Below are 16,472 nucleotides of genomic sequence, written 5' to 3' on the forward strand. Positions count from 1 at the left end.
CGGCACTTGCAACATCCGCAAACCAAAAATGGCTATATAGTCACGTGTTGGTATGCTTGCTCATATAATCATATATCACATATTGTTGACCATAATTATACCACTTATGTTTGGAACGTTTGTAGGAGAGGGGGGGGGGGGTTGGTGCACCCCCCCCCCCGGATTCGCTAGTGAGTCTTTCAATGTATTTCCAGAGACCCATTCTCTTTGGCGTCAATTCCCGTATCGGTTAGGAAATGACCATCGAACGTAATAGCTACGAGGGTCGTCATAATATAGCGTATAGTAAGATATATTTATAAATTTTTCAACTTTTATTAACATTTATGTATACGATATCCTGTCAACCTTATGATAGGTTTCTTAGAATTTTATGTTGATGCTTTAAATTGGATATTTGTGAAAGAAGATAATACCTTAACGGCCCATACTAAACAAACTAATTATTATTTTCTATTATTTATTAACTTTCTATAATTTTCATAGGCATTTACTTTCGATGTTCAGTCAAATGTGCATCAGTATAAATTAATTTTTATGTAACTGCTTTTGATAACAATCTGCAGCATAACAAATTTGAATAATTACAGTCAGATGCTATAATAGTTCTGAGAGTCTTCTTCAGGGACACTCTAATGTTATAGGTACGATAAACCCAATTGTGAAAATCTCAACCCTTTTGAAACACTCCCTCAAGCAAACAATTTAGAGTATAGTCTTGAGTTCCTTCCCCTAACACTATCGTTATCGGTACTGTATGGAATATCAGTAAGCATGGTAACCAGACTATTTCGAGTAATACTCACAAACACATGCTCAAATGTATAGCTTCATAACAACATAGTGTTGGTCAACTGAGAAAACCAGATGCGAGATGGCATTCATCTGTTTACGATGTTCTCTATTCAGGGCCCATGATTACGCACCGTCTCTAGTCTGAGTTCAGACTCAAGTGACCATGATTACGCACAGTCTCAAGTTTGAGTTCAGACTCCAGTAGCCATGATTATGCACAGTCTCCAGTTTTAGTTCAGACTCCAGTGGCCATGATTACGCACAATCTCAAGTCTGAGTTCAGACTCCAGTGGCTATGATTACGCCCAGTCTTAAGTATGAGTTCAGACTCCAGTGGCCATCATTACGCACAATCTCAAGTCTGAGTTCAGACTCAAGTGGCACAACTGCAAATATTCATTTCATTGTTACTTTCCCTCTGGTAGAGCTTTGATGAGTTTTATTGCTATTTTACACGAAATCATCTTTATTCCATTTCTTTCACAAAATATTTAATATATAGTAAAATATTTAAATAGTAATATAATTCGGAACCATACAAGCACACAAATCTACATATTGCAGCAAAATGCAGCATATTGCAGCAAATGACATCCTTTAAAATGACTCTTAAAGAGGCCGCGGACGAATGAATGTGTCATTTTAGAATCACAGTAATGATAGGTATGGCAAGGACAAATAAATTGATTTAAGATGACTTAATATTAAAGTAAATATTCTACATAAACAGTTTTGTATATAGACCCATTATCACACAGAAGTAGTTTTGTATATAGACGCAAAATGACGACAATAAATTTATTAAGTAATCCAAATATTGTATTTTAAAATTGTTTAACAAGCGTTTTCTTACATTGAACGTGTTGTAAAGAAAATTGGAATATGATGTATGCTTTTAAAAAGGTTATTATTTAATTAAGTAGGCCAAATATTGTGTTTTAAAATGGTTTAGTAAGTTTTGTCTTACATTATTTAAAGAATTATAAAGAAAACTTGAAATAGCATTTATGCTTTCAAAAAGACAAAAAAAGTCTACTGTAACCATAGTTACCATTACATTCCCTTGTTTCCTCAAAGTTTGCGTATATGGAACCGTTGTAACAACCATTTTATCTTTTGAATTAGGTAAGACTGACTATAAACATTCCAATCGAACGTAATACTAAAATTTCTAACGAAAACGTAGTTGAACATGTTGTTATTTGATAGGAGTGTTTATATGAACAAGTCCTGTCTTGCATGTTCTAAAATGAAATAAAAATAATAACTATAATACACTTTTTCGTGTGATGAAAGGTCTATATATTTTTTTTTCTTATTAAAGTTATAATTAAATGAAGCCTTGAACACTTTATATTGTGCTTTTCCTTTCATAATATCATTTATTATTGATCTTAAGTTTCAGACAATGCTATTTGACCCAGTATATTGTTTACCACCTTACTCTTCGTAGAAATCATTTTCACTATATTTTCGTTAAATTTGAAAAACATGACTATAACCGACTAAAACCTATTTTGAAACTCGGGTAAAGTGATCAGTAAGTATCGCTTCACGGCACAAATAAAGCAGTAGACAGAGCCCATTTGCAAATAAACGAAATAGAGTGCAAACAAAACATGGCTCCGATTGGCTTGTTTGAAGACATAACCTATATACATATTTGAACAAGAAAACCATTTTGTAAAATAGTTTCGGTAGATAATAAAACACCATTCATCGACAGTGACTTTATATCAATTACTGTTAGTGCATTGGACTTAGGTCAATTTGACTTACTCCTTATATGAAGATATTTTATCAAACATGAGTCTACATGCATGAGATTAACTTCATACATACGTGCATGCATAGACTGCTTGAGTATGCATCCATTTTTTAATATTCATACATGTTTGACAATCTTTATAACTATTAGTTGATTTTTTATTATTATTTGCAAATCATATTTGTTGCCATATAGTAATCAAACTGCCCGTTTTTGTCCGTTTCTGCAATAAGAATGATGTTATTATTGAATCGACTTCATTACATGGTTTTATTATCATAATTGTAAACCATGGTGTGTCTCGCCTAAGTACGCGCTGTTATCTCAAAGGTCAAGTTCAAATTTGCAGCTAAGTGCATAAACAATATGGATTACATAGCAATAATTCGTACCTCAGCCATAACGTTTCAACTACTAATGGAAGTGCAATCAAGGTGTTTCGGGCAAAAGAGTGTGCTCTTATCTCAACGGTCAAGGTCACTGTTATGTTATAAAATATCGATATCATAGCAATAATTGGTATCAACGACAACTTTTCAACTTTTGAATGGCAATTCAATAAATTTTCATCCATTTTTAAAAGCATCATGGGTAATTGTGTCGTGCATCAACACGTGCTCTTATCTGAAACGTGAAAGTCACACTAGAAGGTCAATGCCGTACAATATGGATTTCATATTACCGGAAATAATGTGTTTAACCATCTATTTATATTTCCTTAAAATTACAAATCGGTGGCATTTGTCACGTGCCTGTGAAAGGGAGTGTTTAATATATATAGCTTAAAACGATCATAGGCAGAATTATCCACTTTCAAAATGCATACGTGCTCAATATATTGTTTGTTTTCAAAATGCAGCATTGAAATAAAGATATTGAATGTGGGTAAGATATGACATTATCTGATTTTTGATAAGAGAACATTTGAAATGGCTAGATATTTATACCAACTATGGATATACATTTGTTTTTTCTGACGTTGTTAAGTTTAATTTTTTTAACAACTTTGAAAACAAAGGAATATCTTATATATTCCATAAAAAGAATGTTTTTAACATTGAACAACATCCAGGAAAATTGGCTGAAGGCCGTTGTAGCTGGAGGCTATACGCGGGCGTGTCTCATTTCTTTGGTAAAAACTGACATCAATCAATTCCATAGCGATGCAGGAAACTATGTTGAAAATAAACAAAGAACAACGGCACATAAACAAGTTGAGACGAACTGTTCTTCGTGCAAATCACTGGCTGACGTGTTAGAATGCCCGACAAATGGATATTGTAAAGGAAAACCTTGTACTTTACACGCCGGGAAACGTGTAGACATTAACCACGCCTGTGTTATTTTGATGCAATATATTGTGAAGAACCATAAGCATTGCAGACCTTCCTGGAAGAACACTGACGTTACACATTGGGGTTCTGATCCTTGGTCTTTAGCCGGATGCTTTCTTCCACGCGATGGTTATGAGGGTGCCAACACAGCTGAAGATACAGACCTGAACGGTTTTCTAAGTGTGATATTAAATTGCGAAATATTCAAACAATATGTCAACGATTGGGAGAAACCAGATAACATTTGCGAAAAGGTAAGTCATACACTAATTAGCGTTTTTCAGACATCCTACTGGCACTCATTATTTATGTTTGCGTTTTTATCAAGCCACTAGCAGTAATGCCTTTCTTTGTCCAAATCAAGCTTGTTATTTTATCGGCGTCATCGCTGGCGTTCAAAGCTAACCTCGGCTATAACTAAAATACTGTTACAGTTATTCGTCTAAAACACACAATTACAGACAAGCGTTACTTTTCGCTCCGCCGCGCTCTTGTTTATCATTGCTAAATCAGTTTAGTGCCAAACAACAAAACTAAACAGCGATCACCATAATGCAAATATATGATCCCTGTTATGACGCGAAAAATATTAAGAGATACTATTCTACAAATGTGTTCATCTACAGTTTTTACAGTTGTGGCATATGGGAAATGGGAAACTTAATATTACGGAATAATAGTTTCACAATATAAACATAATTTTGTGTAAATTGCTCTACCAGGCTATCCAATCAACATCAAAAATCTCGGAAATGAGAAAGATATTCCGTAAACTAATGAATACTAGTCACTTAAGTTAACTTCCTGGCTACAAAAATACCTTAAAACCCTGAAATAGATGCAATAACACTTATTCATGTTTTTCCTGCAGGCCAGGAAAGCTTTGAACAAATTTAGACATTCACCAACAATGTCACTTTCTGATGAAGAACTCACTGACTACATTGGGACGTTAAAGAATCATTTGGAGAACAGTGGACCACTGAAGAAACTCCCGGATGTACAAGATGCTGTTTTAAAACTTTCAAAGGTACATTATACTATACTGCTAAAGGAAATGTATATCTTATATAAATCTATATAATTGGTATTGATTTAAATAGCTGTATGATAATCGTTCAAAATTTTATTGAAATTGTATTACATTATCTTGAAGAATTCATTTACTGTCTGTGATATGGTCATCATTCATCCATTTATCAGCTCGAAAAATGAGATAACATAAACACAAATGAACTTGTCGAAAATGTCGAAGAAGAAATCGAACAAGCAGAGAAAAGCGAATCTCCAACAAAACTTCTAGATTTACAAACGCTGCGAGATGAATTACACAAGGCCAACGACAACGGCATCCGTAACATTGATTTACATACGCAAAAGGCAATGGAAGAAATCGATGCCCACGTTGAGAAACATAAACGCCAGATATCAGAAAATGACGAAACGCTGTATAAGGACACTTGTGATGGTATGTTGAAATAATGAATATTTTGTTTTGCGTGAATGTTTGCAAATAATCTTGTTTATCTCCTTGTAAGAATATTATCTTAGAACATAAAACCAAGTACAGATATAAATTTAACAATTCAAGCCTTTTTTCTAGTATAAACATTGACCTCAACTTAAGAAAATCTGGATGAGATGATTTGTTGATATTGCGATACAATGATAAGGTTGGAAGGTTGAAGATTAATACAAAACGCGATTGTAACACGAATTTTTAAACTGTCTTAACATACATGCGATGTTATATTAAATTATATTGTTTCTTATGTTCATTGATATCTGACACCAACAATAATAACTTAAAAGATACATTTTGACATGACTAAACTATTAAACTTTTGACATGAATAAATAATGCGGTCGTTTCTATGTCACTGTCGCGAAATTTGTCGTCTGCTATTGATTGTGTGTGTCTTTTCGGATAATGTCGGTAACTAGCAACACATCGGTTAAGATAACCACAAACGTTCCGTAACGTCGTTCGACCAATTAGTATCGCGATAAGACGGGCTTGTGTATATGCATGCATGTAAACGTATCGACAACGGCAAATATCGATACATATCGATGTTTTATATATTGTCTCATCCCCAAAGAAAATGTTTTGAAACAAAATGAACACGTTGTCAATATATAACATGTGTACCATTTTCATAATTTTTATCATTTATCATACTGTATATTAGTTTTTTTCTATGAATAAATCATAAATAAAAATATTTATTAAACTACCATTTTAGCTTTCCGACAAGACCTCATTACATTCTACAAAGGTTTGAACCATATCATGCCTTTACCACCCCGATTTCCTGAAATAGAAATGAAAGATGGGTTCGTGCCGCCCTTCCTGACCCTTCGCTCAGGAGATAACACAGACCAAAGAAGACGTGACGATCTGATTAAGCCCGGGAGAGCGAAATATAAACGGCCTGTCAAAGACCTTGACGATATTTTTAAAAAAGGTTATGACAGGGCGAAGCATATATACGTTACTGCAAAGGCCGGTATTGGAAAAACAGCATTTTCTGTTACTTATATGGTGTGCACTGAAACAGGGGAACAAGGCCGACATTGACAAGTTATCATCGAAAGGATGTGGGGCTTACCTAAAGTCTACAGATGTTTTGAAAGAATTTGACTTTGTTTTTTATATTCCTTTAAGACGTGTTAGGAATCTCGTACGCTTCGAGGATATGATTCGTCACCAGGTCATTTCAAACTTGGAGAGAAAATCAAACTATGATATACGATTTCTTGAAAGAATACTATACGAAGAATCATGCTTGGTTATTCTAGATGGCCTAGATGAGTGGGAACACCCAAAGGAATCGCGTTCAGATTGCTACTTGGACAGATGCTTGGTTCCTCACTGTCCTCCGAAGAAAAAATGTACAGTAATGACAACTTCCAGACCATGGAAAATCAGCGAGAGTAAAGTGCGTGTGTCCAAACAGGACAACCATGTGAAGATTCATAAACTTGACGATACCTCTTCAAAGATTCTTATTGGCACACTCAATACTCACCTGAATAGCACGTTCAACAGAGATCTGAAAACAACATCAATTTTTGAACAGATTGAAAAACAAAATTTGAAGGATTTGGTATCTGTGCCTTTGCTTTCGACGCAGTTACTGAGTCTTTGGCATGACAACAGATCCCTTTTTAATTCAAGATGTCACACATATTGTAGCATGATTGAAATGCTTTTTGATAAAGCTACCCAACGCAATGAACAATTATTTGAAGCATTAGCACAACTTGATCCAATAACAATACCAGACCTCTTTCGTAGTCGAAAGTACTGTCAAATGTTCTCGATGGTTTTATATCATCTCGCAAAATTAGCATTTGAAACGACAGCGACTTCGGCAGGGCAAAGTTTCACCGACGACATTGTCGAGTCATGTTTACCAGAACAGGAGTTAAAATTCGCTCTTCAAACAGGTATCATCAATAGAACACTAGCCGATGATAAAGTGAATGAACATAATGTTTACAGCTTTTACATGCGACATATCAGGAGATGTTATCTTGTGTCTACTTAGCTTCGTTGCCAAAGGACGAACCCTTTTACGAGGAGAGTTTTTGTCGTCTTGAAGAAAGTGGTCGCAAAGATATTTTGACAAACATGTTCTTATTTTTCTGTGGAATGGACGATGATTTAGCACGTAAAACGAGCGAAACAATATCCAAACTTGACGTTGACAAATTAACAAAGTCAAACAGGATAAAGTTCCTGGATGTGAAACAGTCACGAGATGTTGTCTTAAACGGGTACAATGAAGCAATCAAAAATAAAAGATTTAATCCGTCTTTCAAACTTTATCAAATCGTCGGAGATCAGCTAATGTCTCTTGGCCATCAATTGATTCCAGATGACAGGAGGGGAATAACATCTATTGCATGTGTTCTGCAAGATCGTCCAAAAGAGGAAGTATTGAAATCAATTCTCAAAACATCATCTGACTCGTTGGTATATGTCTTTGTCAACGGAGAACAGGTTGAAAATGTTCAAATCATATCAGATTTGATCTTTCGTTGCCTGAAACTGCACACTCTCGAATTACGAAACATAACCTGTGAGGGCGAATTGGATTTGCGATGTTGCAAAGAATTAAGCTCATTGACTCTAAAAAATGTGAAACTGGTTAGTATGACCATAAGTGCAGAAAAACTTGTTTATTGTTTCATTCGATCAGCTGACAGCGCAACGATACTTAAAGACGGAGCGAAATTTTACAGGACGTTAAAAGAGCTTACACTGTTCCAAGTTAAGGTAGATGGGTGTCTTGATTTGTCTGACTGTTATTATCTAAAGGAGTTTTGCTTGTGGAATGTCGATGTCGAAACCGTAAAGATGACTAAAACTCACAAAATAGAAACTTGCTTTATTGGTGGATATATCGGAAAAGAAAAACTTAAATGCACGGAAGTCTTGGAGTCACTAGAATTGTCGACTTCATTGACGGAACTCAATATCGTAAGCGGAGAAGAACACACGGCAGTCCGAATTCCGATAATAGTACGGCTAATTTCGATGATACCGAACGTCGCAATATTAAAACTTGTCAACACAGATCTTATAGAATTAGATCTGATTATGCCACTGGGACTGCGAAAAATAGTTCTAGATGGAGTGAAAATGTCAATTTCATCGTTTGAGAAATTATTACGATCGATGGTACAAAGTCCACTAGAGGTGAGAGTTCGAATAGGAAATTGCGAAATACGACCAGACGGTCGGTTGGACCTAGAAACTGTTGTTAAGGAGATCCAAAATTGCAAACACTACCGGGTTGACATGTACGACCTTGTTTTCGAGTCCGCAGAATTTTCGTTACCAACGGTTGCGGGCTTGTCGGACAGACTTGTGAATGTTAATGTAAAAAGTCTCAAGTTTCACCTTGTGAACAATGACTGAAATTGAAAGATCCTAGAGGCTTAGAAGAAAGAATGTGCACAAGGTGATTTCTATTAATACATCAATTAGCTATGAATTCAGTTGAATGTTCATGTTCAAAGTTTTATTGGCTCGCTTTCTTAATAACCATGCATTACTTCGTCGGATGTATTTTTTCAGACATAGTAGGAATACTATGTCCATACGTATTATGTATTTCGTGTTGTACCATAGTGGGGTGTGCTCTTTATTTTTATACCTTAATTCTTTGATCGGGACTGTTACTAATATGTAAAGCTTTTACCTTGTCATGAAGTATTGTGTTGAAAAATCACTGCGCTATTTAAATATGCACACGCTGTTGTAAAAGCCAATTTTTGCGAAAATGCATGGAAACCAGTGATATAAGACTGCTGACAAAACATCAGATTGCAGGTTTTCAAATTTATGATAAAAATTGTTGATGTTTTATGCATTTTTCTTAAAGCGTTAGGAACGCTTTTAGCCATGAATCATTAACTTTCAAACGTTATTATGAAAAACTGCGATCTGATCTTTTGTCGGCAGTCTTTTATCACTGTTTTTCAGATATTTACTCGTATTCATTTCTTCTTTACAATTTCACGACCTTGCAATAACCATATTTAGTTAAGTACAGTTATCGTCAGTTTTAGTAGACGATTATGTTAAACAGTCAAGAAAATACTGAAAAAATAGGTGACATATCAAAGGTATATTGACATGAATGGAATAATTCTTAATAAAACAATTGAATATACATATACATGGACAAGCAAAGTAGCTTGAATTTTAACCAAGGTCATGTTTACGGCATAAGGGTCAAGGCCAATCAAACATTGAAAGAGACAAATCTGGCTTGAAGACTTTATCTTTGAGCAAAATACCGTTGTAAAAAATGGAAACGATAGGGTAGTCACCGTGACACGGTCAGTGATACCTTTATAAGAATTCACTGAGGGTGAACTGGTTAACTTGTAACACCATACAAAGATTTCACCATTTTAGCTTTTAAACACGTGATATGAACATGCATAGTGTCGTTCAAAGTCAATCGTGAATTATACATGTATAGCAATGGTTTCTGATTAAAATAGATACGCATTTTAAGACAAAATCGGAAAGCAATGTTCTGATAAACACATGTGATTGGGCTGGAGTTTAATGTATGGGTTTAATTTATTGTTTTGATGGTGTCAATTGCTCAAAAACGGGTTGAAATCCCTTGCCCGTGTGCTTTGACTGACCTTGCCAATTTATTAGATCAATATCTGTTGACTATATATCATATAAATTAATGTTGTATGTTGCGGTGTTTATCGTTCTGCGCGTTTGTTACTTTTTGTTATTTGGTTTTTGCGCCATTAAACAGTCGAACCCTGTTGGCTCGAACTCCAAAGGTGCGGCGAAAATACCTCGAGCCTCGGAAAATTCGAGCCAAGCGGAAATGCTTAGTTTCAGTTTAAAGAAATCAGCCCTTAAAATCAAGTTCGAGCCAACGAAGATTTCGAGCCAAGCGAGTTCGAGCAAACGGGGTTCGACTGTACTACTTTTGTGTTTTGGACTGATTTTTTGTTTTCATCATTTATATCATTGTTTGTTTTATTTTGGTTACATTGTATACATGTATTATATTGCAACACTCATCTGCTGGGCCCGTACTCACTAACGCCTTAAGTCTGAGTTTGAGACTCAGACGCAGAAAAGCAATATCTTAATTGTGTGGTGAAATGCCATAGAAGCAAATGTGCTTAAGATTGTTGTACCTGTGACGCATTATCTGTTCTACAATCAAACAGACAGGTTTTGTAAAAAAAAAATGTTATATAAAATATTTCTTGAAAAAAAAATAAAGTGACACTCGGATTTAAAATCAATACATACACATGTATAACAAGCTTACATTTTGAATGATACACCTTTAATCACTTACTTAATAGTGCATTAATGGAAAATATTAATTTCTAATAACACGATTGTAACCGTGTATTTAATAGCCGAAAACGCAAAACTATTAAATGATAAGTGAGTGCTAAAAGATTTACTGTGATTTACTATCGTCTTACTAGGTATCCTTGATAAGAACCACTGTTTTCGACATTTATTCATCCTTTTTGGTATATTAAAACAATTTTGATAATTCTGGTAAATCTTATTTGGGAGTAATCGTGCATGTTGAAGTATAAAGCATTTTCATAAGCTGGTAGTTCTGTAGAAACAAGTGATAAAATCAATAATTAGAAATAATGGTTCAGTAATCTTTTAATAGTCCATGTTTATTGATGTGGTGCGTCCTCATGTATTATACATTGAAACATTATTCTTTTCACAGGCCTTTAAAACAACAACAATTAAAGGTAAAGCAAAGTTATACTAATACTGTTCGATTTTGTTTGAACTATTCACTTAAGTAAAGATGAATTAAATGAAGCACCTTTTTGATAATAAAGTAAAGAAAATTACAACCGAAGTGGGACAACCTCTATTGCGACAGTGCAGTTGTATTTTGGTTTTATTCTTCAATGTCATTTGTGTAATAGATTTGCGGGAAAAATCTAGCTTGATAGATTATGGTAAAATCTTTATTTCCTTACTCGATATCTCATACATTAATGGTTAGTAATATAATGATATTTTGTCGGGTGACAATTTTGGTACGGCGCAGTGATTTAGAATAAATAATAGATTGTATGTTAGACCCCCCACCCCCCTTCATAAATGACAAATAACATTGTCTTGTCTCCGCCTTTTCCCGATTGAAAATAACGGGCATTGAAAGATAGATTCATCTCGAACCTCGCGATAAACGTCATTTCCGCAAAACACCCTCCTTACACGTGTGTCCATGAAAGATACTCTTAATATTCACCGCCCTGCAGATACAACTGTAATGAATGAAATGACACTTATTATCACGATTTAATACACTTAAAGCACTAGTCTACCCAAGCGCTTAAAGTTACCCATTGGCAACAGGCTCTTTCTGACAATCACATTTTTTTATGATGTAATGTTTTAAACAATAACATAACATAATAGGTTGTTTAAAAAGACAGCAACGTAGTGTAATATCATATTTAAGTAACGCATATGTTATATGGGATAAAAGAGTAACAATACTTATTACACTAGTACATTGTCTTCGTAACACTATATGTTCACAAGGAAGGTGAATAAACGGGTAATTCAATATATGAAATATGAAATAATAGTACTTATATATGAATATAACTAATATGATCAAAAAAGTTGTGGATGAACAAACACATCATTACACTTCCAGATTCAACTTTGTCAGCCTAAACACAAAGCTTCTTAAATAAACAAAAGAAAATTATATAATTTGTTTTATTCTTTTCAGTTCAATTATACTTCAATAAATACATGAACTTTTTCACAGACGGGTGAATAAAATAATATTGTTTTACATATTTTCTTCGAATAAGATGAAAACATGGACACACCTTCGTCATCTCTAAAATTACAACTTAAACCTTGCTGGAATTTATTTTACTTAGTCCACAACAAAAAATAGTAAGCAACTGGTAGATACTAATTTCAACAGTATGTCAATTTTCAATAGCGTTACTAACTCCTTTTGCGTGCATATGTGTGCGTGTGCGTGCGTGCGTGCGTGTGCGTGCGTGCGTAAATGTGCGCGCGTGCGTATGTGTGTGTGTTTGTGCGCGTGTACATGGAGTTTTAAGTTCTCTTCTCTGCCTTATTGCTTGTGGTTGAGGTGTCAGATCAAAAATTCTGATTGATATATCCCCGACTTATACTTGAAACAGATTTACTTATCAGTTGAATCACATGTTAATCAACAGTATGAATTATTTGTGAAGTAGCCTATAAATGACATTTTGTTGCATTAGTGCATGTGTTTGATTATTTCGTAGCGCATATGTATATTTCATTAGTGTTTTTTTTTTCATTTTATAACGAATATGTATTGCTTTGCTTGTGATATTATAACGATCAGGTTTAAGAATATTGAATTTCTTACTTTATTTTGGGTTATACATTCTAATAAGATACATGGTATGTCGTTCATCTCCATTTCTTAAAGAATTTATCATTAAATGCATTGAGACACCTTCAAATACATGTGTTTTCCACTTCCAGATTATGAGTATCTTCCATGGCCGAAGGTGTAAGAAAGGTTCATCCCGACCCGATCGTAGGGTGTTTTGCGGAAACGAGGTTTACCGAGTTTCCGCAAAACACTCTGCGCGAGGGCTGGGATGAACCTATCTTACACGAGCGGCTATGGTAGATGTTTTTTCTACCACCTCAAATAAACAAAATGTAGTAAAAATGTATTTTTTTTGCATGGGACTCTTTTTTGCGTAGTGAAAATAAATGCGTATGGATATGTGATAACTCGTGGTTGTCAAGGGAATGCGCGCAGTGATTCAGATAATGTTAATAGTCAAATCGGTCATTAAATAGTTCTGAGGAGGGTGAAGCATTATTTATTGGAAGGTACGTGGAAACTTTTTATAGTGACATTTGAAGCGAGAAATCATTGATAAGCGTTCCAAATATTGCCACAAGACAGGGTTTGTATGATGCTACAGACGACGGTGTTCAACAATGGAGGTAATTTCAATGTGATGACCATTAAAAAGGAGTTCCATACGGGTACTTGTTTTATCTTTGCCCTTGGGCAAGATAACAATCTCTAGCATGGTTAAATGTTTTGATATACTTATCTGAGGTGGGGGAAAATTAGAATAAAAAACTTGGCCATGGTGGACGTCTGATTCTTGTCCACGAGCAAAAATAAACAAGTACTCGTATATAAAAAATAAAATATTATACATTTTTACTATATTTTGTTTAAATGAGATAAGAGAACAATCATTTGCCATGACCGTTCCTGTAAGATTATAAGTATCTTCCATGGCCGCTCGTATAAGATAGGTTCATCCAAACCCGAGCGTATGGTGTTTTGCGGAAACGAGGTTTCTGCAAAGTTCCATCGACGGTAGTGTCTTAGTTTACTTTGAACAGCCAATGAAGGTAGCTTTGACTCATTTTTATTAAAAATTCAAGCATTTGTTTTTGGAAACCTGAGAATGTGATTCGATGCTTGTTATATTCCTCTACACGCTGCATTAAAATCGAAAAACAGTTCACCTCTCCTTGAATTTTACTTCAGAGTCGGATGTTCGTCATAACTCAACCATGTTTTGATATATTGGTCACAATTTATACCAGCGTGCAGGGAAAATACCGGCTAGAACAAATCGAGTTATAATACAAATTTCTGCCTAAATGCACACATAAAAGATGAATATTCAATATAAAGCAAAGTTACAAAGCAGACAAAATATGCATTTGTTTAAATTGATTGTAATTTGTTCAGTTTGTTCGTTACGTAGATTGCAGTTTAACATGAAACATTTTTTTGCTCGAAGGGATAGAAGACGATGATTAATCTTATTTACATGCAGACAAAGATATGCATACGTTTAAATTGGTCATAATTTATGTTATTTAGACATGATATCGCAGATTCTTCATTACAGAAATTTTAGTTCAACACGAAACTTGTTTTTTTCTGAAATTTATTGTCAGAATTTCATTGCGTAGGAAATGAATCGGCTCAGTTTGCACAGTGAATCATATTCGAGCATCCAGAACCCGTATTCACTAACGTCAGAGTGACTCAGACTCAGACTTAGAAAAGTTGAATCTTAATTTTCTTGTTAATCTGTTATTATAGGAGCAAAGATGGTTATAGAATATGAATCTGTTTACAAATAATCTGACTCCAATCCATTTTTCAAAATGAGTTCTATTATAGATGTTATGAAACATTAAATAATTCAGTTTTCTGAACCTCAGTCTGAAACTCAGTCTCAATACTTTAGAGAATACGGCCCCTGAAGATTTGGGTTTGGAGTCCAACCAGAGTAACCGTCTTAGCGCCTCTAATACCTGACGGTTTGTTTTGTCACAACACTAGGGCCATATTTAATATCATCCTTACAGTACGTGTAAGCAACGAAGTGAACTTAATATGCCAGCAAATCTCAAAATATAGTCCGATTCGAGGGAAAAGCTCCTGGCACCATAGTTTGAAAGTATTGAAACGAAACCGTAGCCAGCCTGCAGCTGAAGTGTTCTAACACGGTACCACATTCTCCGATTTTAAAAATATGACCTTTTAATAAAATAATCAAATAAAATATAAACCATACTCGCGTGTGAACAGGTAAATATAGGGCACAGCTGCACCACGGAAGTGTCGACAGGTCATTTTCTTTGCACCACCGTTAAGTGGTGGAACTGGCGTTTAGAGATCGTGAAGTAGTAGGTGGTAAAATGCGTTCGAAATATGAAAGTAGCCAAAGAGAGAGAAACGTAAACGGATAAAGATGGGGGGGGGGCATAGAAAGGTCAGGCAAGATTGTTCTTACTTATCTTAACGATATCAAAAACGTTTATTTTGGCGAATATAGTTATGAACGTGATTTGAATATCCTTCAGTTGGCCAGAGCCGTGGCTGTTTTGAATCCAAACAATAGGACTTGAAGTGACATAGACCTTATAGCAAACAATTGGTCGAATAGATGACACCGTTGTGCATGATATAGGGGACAGGTAAAGAAAAAGGTGTCGTCACTTTCACCACATTGGCAATTTTGGCTATTGATGTTTTTTTAAAAGAACAAGTGCTCATTAAGATAACTACTGTAACAGTGCATCTGCAACCTTGTATAGGTGACACTCAAATTACGTTCACCCGAAAGTTAACAGAATTCCGAAGATCGTAAGAGGTTGTATAACCAACTCGGGACGGAATGAGTGAGATAGGCTGGCGTAAGAAGATGAAACATCTTGTAAAAAAGTGGGAGTTTATATCTCGTCCTCCTCTCCTTTAGAGATGAAAGTCCTGTTTCAATATAAAGATTTGAAATGGAAACAAGTCTTGTTACTCCAGAGATGATTCATGCTGAACTTTCTCTAGGTCTTCTTCATCAGTTTGCGTATGATTGTCCCAAGCCATTTCTGCATATTTCAATAGTGACCGAATAAATGTTTTATATAGAACTTCTAGCCATTTGCGATCAAAAACGTATTTGAACGATCGCATGAGGTAAATGCATTGCCAGGCCTTGGTTTTGAAGTACTGAATGTGCATATATGCCATGAGCAGTTATTGGAGAGTGTGACGTCCATATGTTTATGAGTAGTAAACTCCATTATCTGAACCTTATCCATACAGCTAGGTGGATGTGCTTGTCTGTTTCAGTTATGGACGTTTTTGAGTTCATTCATTTATTTAGCACGAATTTGTACTAAGTAATCTTCTAACCTGAGACTCAAATATAAACGATATGTCAGTTATTATTCATTTAATAAAAAGCTGATGCTCCCTCGAAATGAATTTGTTAATTTGTTAAACTTGTACAAAAAAACTAATATATCATTATGATAGTGATACAGTACTTGATTATAATATATAAAACATGACTTTAACAACTATACCTGTGGAAAACAATGATCCTTGTTATTAAAACATTTTTTTTCTTAGAGTAAACATGATTAAATCAAAGTTTGGTATCAGAAGTGTTGTTTTTATAAATCATTGGACTAATTAGTAACGTATATTTTGAAATTTGTACTACTAATTTTA

The 16,472-nt window shown here is 34.8% G+C and overlaps 1 protein-coding gene across 1 annotated transcript; it reads left to right on the forward strand.

The window, feature by feature from the left end:
* Positions 1 to 3,305: 3,305 nt before the first annotated feature.
* Positions 3,306 to 6,401, forward strand: LOC128220466 (uncharacterized protein CXorf38 homolog). Its single transcript, XM_052928875.1, has 4 exons — positions 3,306 to 4,151; positions 4,769 to 4,927; positions 5,101 to 5,365; positions 6,144 to 6,401. The coding sequence occupies exons 1-3, from the start codon at positions 3,516 to 3,518 to the stop codon at positions 5,110 to 5,112; spliced, it is 807 nt and encodes a 268-aa protein (XP_052784835.1). The 5' UTR covers positions 3,306 to 3,515; the 3' UTR covers positions 5,113 to 5,365; positions 6,144 to 6,401.
* Positions 6,402 to 16,472: the final 10,071 nt, after the last annotated feature.

Source organism: Mya arenaria, chromosome 2 (genome assembly GCF_026914265.1).
Source record: "Mya arenaria isolate MELC-2E11 chromosome 2, ASM2691426v1".
NCBI lineage: Eukaryota > Metazoa > Mollusca > Bivalvia > Myida > Myidae > Mya > Mya arenaria.